Genomic DNA, 14840 nt, shown 5'->3' with positions numbered 1-14840 from the left:
AGCTAGAGCCCTTTTTCTCATTTGAGAATCTGATCCCTACTAAGTTTAAGCCTAGAGTGAAGAGCACCTCTTACTGGACCAAAGTAGAGGGGATTGGAGAATTGCTTTAAGTTTTTTACATTAGGACTACATTAGGTATTCCATCTTTCCCCGCCCCCGCCCCCGCCAGCCTTATGAGGACAAGCTCTCTACCATTCCTGCTGATTAAACTGCAGCCATAGCTGAAAAAAATTATTAGAAGAAAAATACACAGCAAAACAGAGCTGGAAGGTGGTAGGTGTAGAAGATATGGAAAGATGTAATCACCAAACAAGCTGCCCAAATGGCTTCCTGCTATGGAGGAGAGCGATCTGGCCCTTACCTCACCCGGTAAAGAAACTTGCCGCTAGCAGGACTGGGCCTAGGAGCCCCATTTGCCAATCTCTTCTTTTCTTGGGAGTCTGGGAAAGGTTGCATAGTTCTCAGGCTTTCAGGATGTAGAAGATGGTATGGAGAAGAGAAAGATTTTTTATAGTCCTGTTTCAGTGCCTTCCCCATGCCCGTGGAGCTGTCCCAAACCCATCCCTCAGTATTTATTGATGCCGAAGACACGAACCCCATGGAACTGGGGCAACTTTGGCAGCAGTACACTGAGCAATGAGGCTGTGTTGATGAGGAAGTGTGCAGCATCATACTTGGTATAGAAGCTGGCCAGGAGATAGCTGGGGAGAGAAAAAAATAGGATGAGTGAGGGTAGCCTTCTCTATATGTTTTTCTTAAGAGGCAGTTCTCACTATGTTTCCCAGGTTGGAGTGCATTGGCTATTCATAAATGTGATTAAGTGCAGTAAACCTCAAACTCCTGGGCTTAAACAATCTTTCTGCTATAGCCTCCCAGGAAGTTGGGACTCCAGGCATGCACTGCAGTGCCCTGTTCTTTCTCTTCTATGTAAAATGACCAGTTTTATTATATGTAGTCCTAAATTATCTAAAAATATTCCAGCTATATCAACAGCATTTACGCTGGGGTTCAGGAGAGAGACCTTTAACTGGAGACTATAAGTCAGTTTCTGTTTATTGTTAATGACATGGCAAATGACAGCTGAGGCTATTTCAGTCTGTATGACGGTTAAGAGTCCTCTTTGCTTCCACTCCCTACAGTGTTTTTGAAGATTAATATCAGTTCTGCCTTTATTTACTTCTTTCGGCAGTGTAAAATCATTTGGTTTTACTCTTATCTTAGTCCCTTTATTTCCTTACTACCAAGGAGGCAGCAAGGAATGCTTGATTACAGTACTGTCTTCTACATTTTATTGCTCTCTGTAGGCTTAGAACTAGTATACCATGATTTCTTCAAAGGGTTTTAGATGGGTAGCCTGGTTTTTAACAGCTTCCCTGTTGGGCCTTTATGCCTGGCTCTTGGAGCTTTCTAACCCAGCATTACCCCCATTTCCCTCATAGACTCACAGCACAATAGGAGAGATGCTCAGGAACTTGCGGGAAGAGGTAAACTGGAGCCCATAGTCCATTTGTTCCCAGTGTGTCAGTAGCCGAGCCTTTCCTTGGTCAGGAGTCTCAAAGGGTGTCCCTTTCACCATATGAAGGAAGATATACATAGCCTGGGAACAGGAAGGGTGGTAGTGTGAGGGGCAGAAAGTAGTTCTTCAGTCCAAGAATTGTGTTAAGATCCCAAAAGGAAGATACAAATCCCCAAACAATTGGCAATTTTATTTTGCTTGTGGTTGGGAAACTGGGATGGGTACAAGGGCATGGTTTAGTGCTCACCAGGTTGTGGATGACGTTGGTCAGGGTCCAGACAACAGGAATGCTGAAGAAAGGGATGCTGAGTAGAACCACATGTAGCAGTCCTACCAAGATGATGTAGGCCAGCCAGATGCCTCGGCTATTCATCACTCGAGTGTTGGGGTTTACTTCGCTGTGTGCCACCCCCACATTCATCCTAGCCATAATGGGGGATCAGGTAGGGTCCAACTCAGTTTTTTCTCAACTCCTCTTTGAGCTGTCTCTCAGATTCTCCCAGCTGTCTCTCAGATTCCCTGAACTCTATTGGGAATGAAGAACTTCCCCATCACGCAGAAAATAAAAACTGAAGACTTGGGGAAAACTTTAAAAGGCAAGAAGAATCCTCACTACATTTTAGAGACATGTCATTTTTTCACTGATCTTTACGCTTCAACTGTAACATGAAGGTGTATGCGTAGGCTTGGGGCATTCACTTCAGGGAGCAAGGGAAACAGGAGTATCTCACTTTCCTGAAAAAGTTAACCATGAAGAGGTCACGCACACCCTGAATTCCAGGAGAAAGTCATGGAATCATCAAAGAACCACTAAGAAGGGATGACAGAGTAAAGCTCTAGTCCTAATCTTGTTCTCTGGGGCTTGTCCACCCTGTCTCACCTCCGTGGCATGTCAGCAGTCAGCATCCCCATTACTTCTCTCAAGCGTGGGGCACGACAACTTGCCCACGCCTTCTGGATTGGGTTAGGAAGGAACCTGAGCTCAACGTCTCGAGAGATGGAGCCTTAGCTCTGACTCCAGGGGCGGCAGTGATCATATGAACTCGGCTTTTTAAAATTGCGGTAGCTCTAAAGCTGATGATGTCTGGTTAGGAAGCGGCTCTTGCCCGCCCCGGCCGCCAGTTCCTTAAGCCCGCCCCATGCCCTCCCAGCTTCCTCCTCTCACGTTCGTCGGTTTTTTTCAGGGCTCCCTTCAGCATTCGTTTCTCAGCATTTAAGTCACCGCCTCCTCGACGCCCCTTTCGCCTCCCACCATATTTCCTGAGCAACCCTTCCAGTTCTCGCGGCCCCTACCTGCCAGCTTCAGATCCCTGTCTGGTTATGGGCGAGGTGCCGGCTACCACACCTGAAGTCTCCAGGAAGTGACTCCTCTCCATCTGCCCCTTCCCTATTGGAGGAACATAATCAGCGGTGCCACCACCCATTGGTTGGTGGTCTGTGATGCAGACGCACAATTGGTTGCTATTTCTGTCGTTCGCAAGATGCAGTGCCCGCCCCTCCCTCTGTCCCACCTTTTGAAAGAGGTGGGGAAAGCCGCCGAGAGGCGTAAGAGGGACGTCCGCTATTCACCAATGGAAAGAGCTGATGGTGTGTAGTGGGAGCAAGAGTGACAACGATTGGTCAGCCTTGCATTTCCACCCCGAAGGCGGGAGCTCCTGGAAGCGGAGGCCAAGGGTGGGGGCTTAGTGGAGTGAGGGGTAACAAGATGGCGACCGAAACGGTGGAGCTCCATAAGCTGAAGGTACGGTGAATTGGGGAAGGGCTGAGTTGGACTTTTCTGGGAACTGAATTCTGCAGAGTGACTTGCGCCTTCTCCTACGTGTTCTCCTTGCAGCCTTTTCCATTTTGTTTCTCGGCTCCCGCCGTAGCTCTTTTGTGCCGCTCTTCCCCACTACGCCTTCCCTAATTTCCCATTTCTCCTCACGGTTTCACTGCTATATATTTTTTGTTATTTCTGTTTCCATCATCGTTGTATCGTCCGTCACCCTTGTCCACCAGGTTGTGTAAGTGCCTTCTACTTGTTATACTCCTCGTTGCTCTTCTGGTCTGCATTACGTCAGTTGGTCCCTCCTCTTTGCCCCAAGTCGGACCCAGGATCCCTTTTTCTTCCCTGGGATGATGTTTCCAGTCTGTCTTCTGAAGCTGAGATTCGCCTGTTAGCAGATGGTGGCATTTTTGTGTGTTTCTGTTTGAATAGATCGCAGACACTCCCCTTTTCTAGGTGGGATTACGTCCCCAGGCAGAATTTTTAAACCAGGGAAAGGCCTCTTAGAAGATCGGTCTCACCTTAGAAGCCTGGGGTTGAGGAGGCCTTGAGATAGAAGTACAGACACCTCATATTTAAAAGTTTTCGAGTTCTCTGACGCGGTTCTCCACTTGCCAGCCTACCTCACACATCATCTCCTACCACCAGAGAGAATTCACATCTGCAGTATTTGGGAAAAACAATTCCAAGGTTAAGATTTAAGCCGGGCGCGGTGGCTCAAGCCTGTAATCCCAGCACTTTGGGAGGCCGAGGCGGGTGGATCACGAGGTCGAGAGATCGAGACCATCCTGGTCAACCCCGTCTCTACTAAAAATACAAAAAACTAGCTGGGCGTGGTGGCGCGTGCCTGTAATCCCAGCTACTCAGGAGGCTGAGGCAGGAGAATTGCCTGAACCCAGGAGGCGGAGGTTGCGGTGAGCCGAGATCACACCATTGCACTCCAGCCTGGGTAACAAGAGCGAAACTCCGTCTCAAATAAAAAAAAAAAAAAAAAAGATTATCTCTGTTCCATTTCATATCTCGATGGGCCCTACATCTCCTGGTGTTACCATTGGGTGACAGTGAATCACAAAAGCTATTTTAAATTGTCTTATGAGAATCTTGGTAGTTTCCTCATACTTGGATTATTATTTTCCTGGAAGAGAGAGTATTTATTTAAGGTAGATTGAAAACAACTAAGATAGATGAAAAAGTTTAAAAATGTATTAAAAAGAAGAAAATTTCAAAGAGTATTTTCTTTTAGGGTAAACTAATCTTGATTAATTCTCTGTGGTTTCACAGGTAGATTTCCTATTAGATGTTTTGGACAAACCAGGCTGTTACAGCTGAAACTGAAAAGTGATCCTTTAAAGCTTGAAGTGTTTTTTTGTTTGTTTGTTTTTGTTGTTGTTAAGAAAGCTTAAGGGTAGGGAGAAGACCTTTCTTTAGTCACTCGTTAGTTGACCCCAATTAGTCTTTCTGTGAAAGCTGATGTTTTTCTTACTCTTGGATTCTAAACTCTGTTAGTGGGTTTTTGTGTTATTCTCGGGTTATTGTTAACTTGGTGGTACTGAAATGCATAGACTGTGTCAGTGGTCTGATAGTTATTGTGATGAGTAGAAGAAAAATTGAGCAATCATCTCCACTTGGTGTATATATACTGTACGTATAGAAATTGTATGCTTCTGTACCATTATAAAACATAGAAAAGGAATTTTTGAATGAGACAAAAAGGAACTATGCATAGAAGACTTAATATTTTCTTTATTTTCTTCCTATTTGTCTTTTTTTTTTTTTTTTTTTTTTGAGATGGAGTCTCGCTGTGTCGCCCAGGCTGGAGTGCAGTGGTGCAGTTTCAGCTCACTGCTCCCTCCACCTCCCAGGTACAAGTGATTCTCCTGCCTCAGCCTCCCAAGCAACTGGGACTACAGGCATGTGCCACCATGCCTGGCTAATTTTTATATTTTTAGTGAGATGGGGTTTCACCATGTTGGCCAGGTTGGTGTCGACTCCTGACCTTGTGATACACCCGCCTTGGCCTCCCAAAGTGTTGGGATTACAGGCATGCGCCACCACGCCTGGCTATTTAGCCTATTTTTGAAATCGCTAGAGTAAATCACCAGCTGCCCCATGACTTACTTGCTTTTATAATTGTTTTGGTTTATGGAGTTTCTCCTTCCATCAAATCTGTGTTTGTCAGATCTATATTAAACTTGTATTTGACTGGATAAGTAACTTTTACATAAAGTCCTCTGACCTGATTTCAGTGTTACAGTCTAAGAGAACATTAGGCACTCCTGACAGCCTAAAAAGGACTCGCTCTTTAATCATATTTGCTTGTCTTTGCTTTTTCTCTAGAGCACTTCTTAACCTTTTGGAGGTCACAGATATCTTTGAAACTCTGATGAAAGGTATGGACCCTCTCTCCCCAGAAAAAGGCATGTACACGTACTTTGCATGCAGTTTGAGGGGCTTCATAAAACTACCTTGTAGCCCTGAGGAGTCCATGGACCTCTGGTTAAGAACTCATGCCTTTGACCAGGCATGGTGGCTTATGCCTGTAATCCTAGCACTTTGGGAGGCTGAGGTGGGTGGATTGCTTGAGGCCAGGAGTTGGAGACCAGCCTGGGCAACATGGCAAAACCCCACCTCTACTAAAAATGCAAAAATTAGCCAGGCATGGTGGTGCGTGTCTGTAGTCCCAGCTGCTGGGAAGGCTGAGGCACAAGAATCACATGAGCCCCGGGGTGGAGGTTGCAGTGAGCCGAGATCGTGCCACTGCACTCCAGCCTGGGGGACAGTGAGACTCTGTCTCAAAAGAAAAAAAAGAACTCATGCCTTTGATTCTGATATTTAGGACAGTTTATGTTTGGTTCCACTGGTGATCTTGATGCAATGATCCTGACTTCTAGGTTGACTTGAGATTTTATTGCCTTTAAAAAAAAGTCTTGGCTGGGTGCCGTGACCCATACTTGTAATCCCAACACTTTGGGAGGCTGAGGCCAGGAGTTTGAGACTAGCTTAGGCAACATAGTGAGACCCTGTCTCTACAAAAGATTAAAAAATGAGCTGGGCGTGGTGGTGCACACTTGTAGTCCCAGAGCAGTGACCGACACCTGTCATTCTAAGATTTTGGGAGTCTGAGGTCAGGAGTTTGAGACTAGCTTAGATAACAATAGTGCGACCCTGTTTCTACAAAAGATTAAAAAATTACCTGGGTGTAGTGGTGCACACCTGTAGTCCCAGCTCCTTGAGAGGCTGAGGTGGGAGGATCACTTGAGCCTGCGAGGTTGAGGCTGCAGAGAGCTGTGTGATGATTGCTCTGTTGCATGCACATCAGCCTTGGTGACAGAGGGAGACCTTGTCTCCAAAAAAAAAACAAAAAGAAAAAGAAAAAAAAAATCTGTTTATTGTCATTAAGAGAATTTTGGGCTTTGGTATGGCACCTCAGAGGAACGGAATATGCTTTGAAGTAGGAAGGAAACATGGTATCATGTATCTGAATTGATACATGACATCATATCAGCAGCAAATTTCTGAGGATTTTTTAGAAATGCAGTCATTCTTTTTTTTTTTAAATTGAGACGGAGCCTTGCTCTGTTGCCTAGGCTGGAGTGCAGTGGCTTGATCTCAGCTCACTGTAACCTCCACCTCCCAAGTTTAGTGCTTCAGCCTCCCTAGTAGCTGGGATTATAGGCACGTACCTCCATGCCCAGCTAAGTTTTGTATTTTTAATCTTTTTTTTTTTTTTTTGAGATGGAGTTTCGCTCTTGTTACCCAGGCTGGAGTGCAATGGCGCGATCTCGGCTCACCGCAGCCTCCGCCTCCTGGGTTCAGGCAGTTCTCCTGCCTCAGCCTCCTGAGTAGCTGGGATTACAGGCACGCGCCACCACGCCCAGCTAATTTTTTGTGTTTTTAGTAGAGACGGGGTTTCACCTTGTTGACCAGGATGGTCTCGATCTCTCGACCTCGTGATCCACCCGCCTCAGCCTCCCAAAGTGCTGGGATTACAGACTTGAGCCACCGCGCCCGGCAAGTTTTGTATTTTTAATAGAGACAGGGTTTCACCATGTTGTTGGCCTGGCTGGTCTCGAACTCCTAACCTCTGGATTATAGGTGTGAGCCACCGTGCCTGACCCATTCTAACACAGTTGGAAAGAAAGATTGAACTGTGGGTGAAAATGCCTTGAACTGCATTTTGAACAGCATCAGATTTCCAGTCAAATATCAGAAAAAAGAAGTACTGCAGAGGGGAGGAGAGCTGTAGTAGTGTTAGAGTGCTAAGAACAGTGAGACATTTGTATTGAAAAGTAAAGTGAGGTAGTTGAAGATAGTTTGGAAAGGAAAATAGGTAAACTAACCATAAGTGTAAATCAGAGTGGTATTGAAAAGGGCTTTCTAAGTTGTGTAAGGATTTCTGACCCTTGTCATGTAATGATAAGTAGGGCTGGGGGCCTTTGGAAGTTTGAAAGGAGAAACTTGATATGATCAGTTTGTGTTCTCTTGGCAGATAGTGATTTCACCGCTTAGGTGTTTATTATAGAAGTCAGTCGCCTGCTTAAAACCTTTAAATTATATCCCTGCCAGTTTCTTCAGGATAGTTAGTCATACGTCAACTACTGCAGCCTTATTTTATTTTATTTCTTTTATCTTCATTAATTGCTAACACTTAGCATTTATTATGTGGCAAAACACTGTTTGAAGCCATTTATATACATTAATTGATTTAATTCTTATAATAATCTTATAAGGTTAATACCTCTATTATCTTCATTTGAAAATACGAAAAATGGATCTGATCATTGATGCCTTGTTCTCTACAAGATTGTAAGCTCTGTATGAGAAAGGACTCTATGTTTTGCTCATGATTATTTCCCTGTATCCAAGATACTAGACACACAGTAGGTGCTCAATAACTATTTGTCAATTGAATAAGTATATCAAGATTTCAAAAGAATGGGAATGAATTTGAAAGACATTTAGGATGTAGAATTTTAAGTATTTATAGATCAGTTAGATGTGGAAAGAATGAAAGGTGACTTTAGAGTTTGGGCAATGATACCTTTAATCTGAGTTGGGAGGAGGAGAAGCCAGTTTTGTGCAGAAGAGATGTCAGGTAGTCAGTTGGAAATGTGGGTCTTTTTTTTTTTTGAGACGGAGTTTTGCTTTTTTTTCTTACCCAGGCTGGAGTGCGATGGTGCGGTCTCAGCTCACCGCAACCTCTACCTCCTGGGTTCAGGCAATTCTGCTACCTCAGCCTCCTGAGTAGCTGGGATTACAGGTACGCACCACCATGCCCAGCTAATTTTTTGTATTTTTAGTAGAGATGGGGTTTCACCATGTTGACCAGGATGGTCTCGATCTCTTGACCTCGCGATCCACCCGTCTTGGCCTCCCGAAGTGCTGGGATTACAGTTGTGAGCCACTGCACCCGGCCGGAAATGTGGGTCTTTCACTCAAGAGCTGAAAGCTGATGATGAAGACTTGGGATTTATTCAGAAAATACGGAACACTTGCCTTTTCCCAGTTACTGTGGGTGCTAGGGATATAGCAGTGAACAAGACAGACAAAATCCTTGCTTTCATAAAGCTTGTATTTTACTGAGGGAAGGCAAAATAAAAAGTAAAATGTATGGTATGTCAAATGATGATAAGGCACATAGAGGAAAAATAGGAGACGGGGAATAGGGAGTACAGTGGGAAGGGTATTGTAATTTTAAGTAGGGTGACTAGGGAAGGCCTCATTAAGAAGGAGATGATTATACGAAGAGTTGAAGGAGGTGAAGGAATGAGCTATGTCCAAAGTGTTAGAGGAATAGCACAAGACCAGTTTGGCTTATCAGAGTGAGCAATGGTAATAAGGTAATGGTAGGGGAGGGACAAACGCGCAGGGTCTTGTAGGTGATAGGATTCAGCCTTTTACCCTTAGTGAGATAGGAAACCAGTGGATGATGTTTGACTAGAGTGACATGTTCTGACTTAAACTTTCAAAAGATCATTGTGCTACTTTGTTGAGAATAAACTGTAGTGAGGCAAGGGCTGAAGAGTTTTGACAATAATCTGTATAAAAGAAAGACTGGAGAAGTAGCATTGGTGAGAAGGGATTTGATTCTGGATATATTTTAAAGATAATGCTGATAGACTTTGCCGCTGATTAAGATCAGGAAGTGAATTAGCCTTTGATGTAGGTAGAATGAGAAGAGACCCAAAGAAGGAATCTTCCTAAATATTTGCAGGTTTGGGTGGAAGAAGAGCTAGCAAGGAGGCTGAGGAGGAGAGAGTGAAAGAAGTGCTGGCCAGATGCGGCGGATCACAAGGTCAGGAGATCGAGACCATCCTGGCTAACATGGTGAAACCCTGTCTCTACTAAAAATACAAAAGAAATTAGCCGGGCGTGGTGGCACGCGCCTGTAGTCTCAGCTACTCTGGAGGCTGAGGCAGGAGAATTTCTCAAATCCAGGAGGTGGAGATTGCAGTGAGCTGAGATCACGCCACTGCACTCCAGCCTGGGCAACAGACTCCATCTCAAAAAAATAAAAAGAAGTGCCAAGAATTTGGCAGTTAATATTGTGCATAAATAGAGACACTTGAGCTGGCATATTGGCCTACTGTTTACAAGCTTTTTTTTTTTTTTTTTGAGACAAGATCTTTTTTTTTCCCCAGACTGAAGTGCAGTGGCACAATCAGGTGACTGCAGCCTCAGTCTTCCTGGACTCAAGTGATCCACCTCAGCCCCTGCTCCCAACTACCATACCTGAACTGTCTGTTAATTTTATTTTTTTTTCTTCAGACAGAGTCTCCCTCTGTCGCCCAGGCTGGGGTGCAGTGGCACGATCTCAGCTCACTGCAAACCTCTGCCTCCTGGGTTCAAGCATTTCTCCTGCCTCAAGCCTCCTGAGTAGCAGGGATTATAGGTGTGTGCCACCATGCCCAGCTAATTTTTTGTATTTTTTGTAGAGACGGGGTTTCACTGTGTTAGCAGGGTGGTCTCAAGTCTCCTGACCTCATGATCTGCCTGTCTTGGCCTCCCAAAGTGCTGAGATTACAGACGTGAGCCACCACACCCGGCCCTAATTATTAAATTTTCTGTAGAGATGGAGTCTCCCTGTGTTGACCAGGCTGGTCTCAAACTCCTGGCTTCGAGCAATCCTCCCATCTCAGCCTCCCAAACTGCTGGAATTACAGGCATGAGCCATCGCACCTGGCCAGTTGTGTGATATTTAAGCAAGTTACTGAATTTCTTTAAGCCTAATCATAATACCAACCATTAGGTTCCTTGTAAGGATTGTGAATTCCTATCATACATGTTATAGGTGATAGAAAACATCTCTGCCTTCAAATAATTTACAAACTATATGTTGACATAATATGGAAAATATTTCTAATAAAATATTTTAATCAAAATTTGGCCAGATCTGGTGGCTCACACCTATAATCCCAGCACTTTGAGAGGCCGAGGTGGGTGGATCACCTGAGGTCAGGAGTTTGAGACCAGCCTGGCCAAGGTGAAACCCCATCTCTACTAAAAATACAAAATTAGCTGGGCATGGTAGTGCGCACCTGTAATCCCAGTTACTCGGGAGGCAGAGGCAGGAGAATTGCTTGAGCTGGAGAGAAAGAGGTTGCAGTGAGCTGAGATTGTGCCACTTCACTCCAGCCTGGGTGACAAGAGCAAAACTGAGTAAAAAAAAAAAAAGAAATTAAGACCAATTAACTAGAAGAAATCACAGGGCAAGCTGGGCACAGTGACTCATACCTATAATCCCAAACAACACTTTGGGAGGCTGAGACAGGAGGATCACTTGAACCTAGGAGTTTGAGAACAGCTTGGGCAGCATAGTGAGACCTCATCTCCACGAGAAGTAAAAAAATTAGCTGGTTGTGGTGGCACACATCTGTGGTCCCAGCTACACAGGAGGCTGGGGCAGGAGGATCATATGAGCCCAGGAGGTCGAGGCTGCAGTGAGCCATGATCGTGCCACTGCATTCCAGCCTGAACAACAGAGCAAAACCCTGAGTCAAAATAAAAATTAAAAAATAGAAATCATGGGGCAATGCATGATTGTCAAATGTATTATGGGGGTAAGTTGATCTGTCCTTTCTCTGCGGGTTGGATAGGTAGAATGGAGAATGTTTTATTGAAACTGAAAAATAAGATTAAAAAATTGTTTTTGGCCGGGCGCGGTGGCTCAAGCCTGTAATCCCAGCACTTTGGGAGGCCGAGGCGGGTGGATCACGAGGTCAAGAGATAGAGACCATCCTGGTCAACATGGTGAAACCCTGTCTCTACTAAAAATACAAAAAATTAGCTGGGCACGGTGGCGCATGCCTGTAATCCCAGCTACTTAGGAGGCTGAGGCAGGAGAATTGCCTGAGCCCAGGAGGCGGAGGTTGCAGTGAGCCGAGATCGCGCCATTGCACTCCAGCCTGGGTAACAAGAGCGAAACTCCGTCTCAAAAAAAAAAAAAAAAAAATTGTTTTTGAGGCTGGGTGAGGTGGCTCACACCTGTAATCCGAGCAGTTTGGGAGGCCAAGATAACCCGAGGTTGAGAGTTTGAGACCAGCCTGACCAACATGGAGAAACCTTGTCTCTACTAAAAATACAAAAATTGGCCAGGTGTGGTGGCACATGCCTGTAATTCCAGCTACTCAGGAGGCTGAGGCAGGAGAATTGCTTGAACCCGGGAGACGGGGGTTGTGGTGAGCTGAGATTGTGCCATTGCGTTCCAGCCTGGGCAGCAAGAGCATGACTCCATCTCAAAAAAAAAAAAAAAAAAATTGTTTTTGAATAGGTAATTATGCACAAGTTCACAAAAGAGTATATGGTAAAAAGTTTCATTCCTATACTTTTCTCAAACTAGCTTTCTCTTCTCAGATTCAACCGATGTTAACTTACCTGTTTCTTCTCCAGGCATCTTGTTTATATACATTATACAGAGATGCGTGTGTATTATTTTTTACATTTATATCCTGTATAGAATGTTCTATAACTTGTTTTTTTTTTTTTTTTTTTTTTTTGAGACAGGATCTCCCTCTGTTGCCCAGGCTGAAGTGCAGTGGCATGATCATGGCTTACTGCAGCCTCAACCTTCTGTATTCAAGTGATGCCCCTGCCTTAGCCTCCCCAGTAACTAGGACTACAAGTGTGCACTACCATGCCCGGCTAATTTTTTATTTTTTGAGAGACAGGGTCTCACTGTGTTGCCCAGGCTGGTCTTGAACTCTAAGGCTCAAGTGATCCTCCTGCCTCAACCTCCCAAAGTGCTAGGATGAGAGATGTGAACAATTGTGCCTAGCTAGCTGTTTTGTTTGTTTTCTTCTTGAGACAGGATCTTGCTGTGTTGCCCAGGCTGGAGTGCAGTGGCATGATCGTGGCTCATTGCAGCTTCAATCTCCCAGACCCAAATGATCTCTCCACCTCAGCCACCTAAGTAGCTGGGACTGTAGGCACATGCCACTATGCTCGGCTGATTTTTGTTTTTTTTTTTTTTTTTTTGAGACGGAGTTTCGCTCTTGTCACCCAGGCTGGAGTGCAATGGCGCGATCTCGGCTCACCGCAACCTCCGCCTCCTGGGTTCAGGCAGTTCTCCTGCCTCAGCCTCCTGAGTAGCTGGGATTACAGGCACGTGCCACCATGCCCAGCTAATTTTTTGTATTTTTAGTAGAGACGGGGTTTCACCATGTTGACCAGGTTGGTCTCGATCTCTCGACCTTGTGATCCACCCGCCTCGGCCTCCCAAAGTGCTGGGATTACAGGCTTGAGCCACCGCACCCGGCCTGTTTTTTTTTTTGTTTTTTTTTGAGACGGAGTTTCGCTCTTGTTACCCAGGCTGGAGTGCAATGGCGTGATCTCGGCTCACCGCAACCTCCGCCTACTGGGTTCAGGCAATTCTCCTGCCTCAGCCTCCCGAGTAGCTGGGATTACAGGCACGCGCCACCATGCCCAGCTAATTTTTGTATTTTTAGTAGAGACGGGGTTTCACCATGTTGACCAGGATGGTCTCGATCTCTTGACCTTGTGATCCACCCGCCTTGGCCTCCCAAAGTGCTGGGATTACAGGCTTGAGCCACCGCGCCCGGCCCTGTTTTTTTTTCTTACAACACAAAGCATCTTTTTTTTGGCTAAATTTTTTTTTTTTTTTTTTTTAGTAGGTATGATTTTTCACCATGTTAGTCAGGCTGTTCTTGAACTCCTGACCTCAAGTGATCCACCTGCCTTGGCCTCTCAAAGATCTGAGATTATAGGTGTGAGCCACCACGCCCCTGATTTTTTTTTAAAAGCCTTGAGATATAATTTACATATTATACAGTTCATTCAGTATACCTGTTAAAATATGTTTTGTTTTGAGACAGAGTCACCTTATGTCACTCAGTCTGGAATGCAGTGGCATGATCTCACCTCACTGCAGCCTCGATTTCCTGGACTCAAGCCATCCTCTGGCCTCAGCCCTTCAAGTAGCTGGGACTACAGGCGCACGCCACCATGCCTTGCTAATTTTTGTATATTTTTAGTAGAGACGGGGTTTCAGCATGTTGCCCAGGCTGGTCTCGAACTCCTGGACTCAAGTGATCCGCCCACCTCTGGCCTTCCAGAGTGCTGGAGCCAAAACATTTTAAAATCAAATCAATTTAGAAAAATGTTAAAGATTTTATGTTAGTTCCTATTTTGTTTTAAAAGGTTTTAGTTCTGCTTATGTAATCATGCTGAAATATGTACAAAAAGAAATTACATCATTTTCAGCTATTTTATGTTTTTATTCATCTGTTTCTTATTCATTCATGAATGCATACATGCATTTGTTGGTTCGTTAATTAATTAATTAATTCTTTTGAAGCCAGATATTGCTGTGTCATCCAAGCTGGAGTACAGTGGTATGATCACAGTTCCTAGCAGCCTTGACCTCCCGGGTTCAAGCATTCCTCCCACCTCAGTCTCCCAGGTAGCTGGGGCCACAGGCATGTGCTACCACATGTGACTAATTTTAAAAAAGAATTTTTTTTTTTTTTTTTTTTTTTTGGTAGGAACAGGGTCTCATTCTGTTGCGCAGGCTGTTCTTGAACTCCTGGGCTCAAAGCTGTCCCCCTGCCTCGGTCTCCCAATGTGCAGAGACTACAGGCATGAGTCACCATGCCCAGCCTCTATGTCTTTTTTTTTTTTTTTTTTAAATTTTTATTTATTTATTTTGAGGCAGTGTCTCTCTCTGTCACCCAGGCTGGAGTGCAGTGGCACAATCTCGACTCACTGCAACCTCTGCCTCCTGGATTCAAGCAATTCTCCTGGCTCAGCTTCATGAGTAGCTGGGATTACAGGCATTTGCTACCATTCCTGGCTAATTTTGTATTTTTAGTAGAGATGGCGTTTTTCCATTGTTGGTCAGACTGGTCTTGAACTCCCGACCCCAGGTGATCTGCCTTCCTCTGCCTCCCAAAGTGCTGGGATTACAGGCATGAGCCACCATGCCCAGCCAAAAAAATTTATTTTTATAGAGATGACATCTCATAGTTTTGCCCAGGCTGGTCTCAAACTCCTGGGTTCAGGCAGTCCTGCCACCTTGCCCTCACAAGGTGCTGTGATTATAAG

At 44.9% G+C, this 14840-nt stretch overlaps 2 protein-coding genes across 3 annotated transcripts in view; one reads left to right on the top strand and one right to left on the bottom strand.

Moving 5' to 3' along the window:
• Nucleotides 1-84: 84 nt before the first annotated feature.
• ORMDL2 (ORMDL sphingolipid biosynthesis regulator 2) lies at nucleotides 85-2912 on the bottom strand. Of its 2 annotated transcripts, none has more exons than XM_010349944.3 (4): nucleotides 2810-2912; nucleotides 1764-1938; nucleotides 1446-1597; nucleotides 85-701 (listed from the first exon to the last, which is right to left on the bottom strand). In XM_010349944.3, the coding sequence occupies exons 1-4, from the start codon at nucleotides 2890-2892 to the stop codon at nucleotides 566-568; spliced, it is 546 nt and encodes a 181-aa protein (XP_010348246.2). In that variant the 5' UTR covers nucleotides 2893-2912; the 3' UTR covers nucleotides 85-565. The 2 variants fall into 2 exon arrangements, with proteins under 2 accessions (XP_010348246.2, XP_074258829.1); XM_074402728.1 differs by having other exon boundaries at nucleotides 1764-2251; nucleotides 2810-2897.
• Nucleotides 2913-2950: 38 nt separating this feature from the next.
• The window catches only part of SARNP (SAP domain containing ribonucleoprotein), a 64161-nt gene continuing 52271 nt past the window's right edge, over nucleotides 2951-14840 (top strand). Inside the window, exon 1 of the mRNA XM_010349936.2 lies at nucleotides 2951-3257. Coding sequence (XP_010348238.1) covers nucleotides 3222-3257 — 36 coding nt within the window. The 5' untranslated portion in view covers nucleotides 2951-3221. The remainder of the gene's footprint in view (nucleotides 3258-14840) is intronic.

The sequence above is a fragment of the Saimiri boliviensis genome, chromosome 7 (genome assembly GCF_048565385.1).
Source record: "Saimiri boliviensis isolate mSaiBol1 chromosome 7, mSaiBol1.pri, whole genome shotgun sequence".
Lineage (NCBI taxonomy): Eukaryota > Metazoa > Chordata > Mammalia > Primates > Cebidae > Saimiri > Saimiri boliviensis.
Note: the sequence above shows the minus strand (reverse complement) of the source record. Positions and strands in the feature narration are given on the sequence as shown.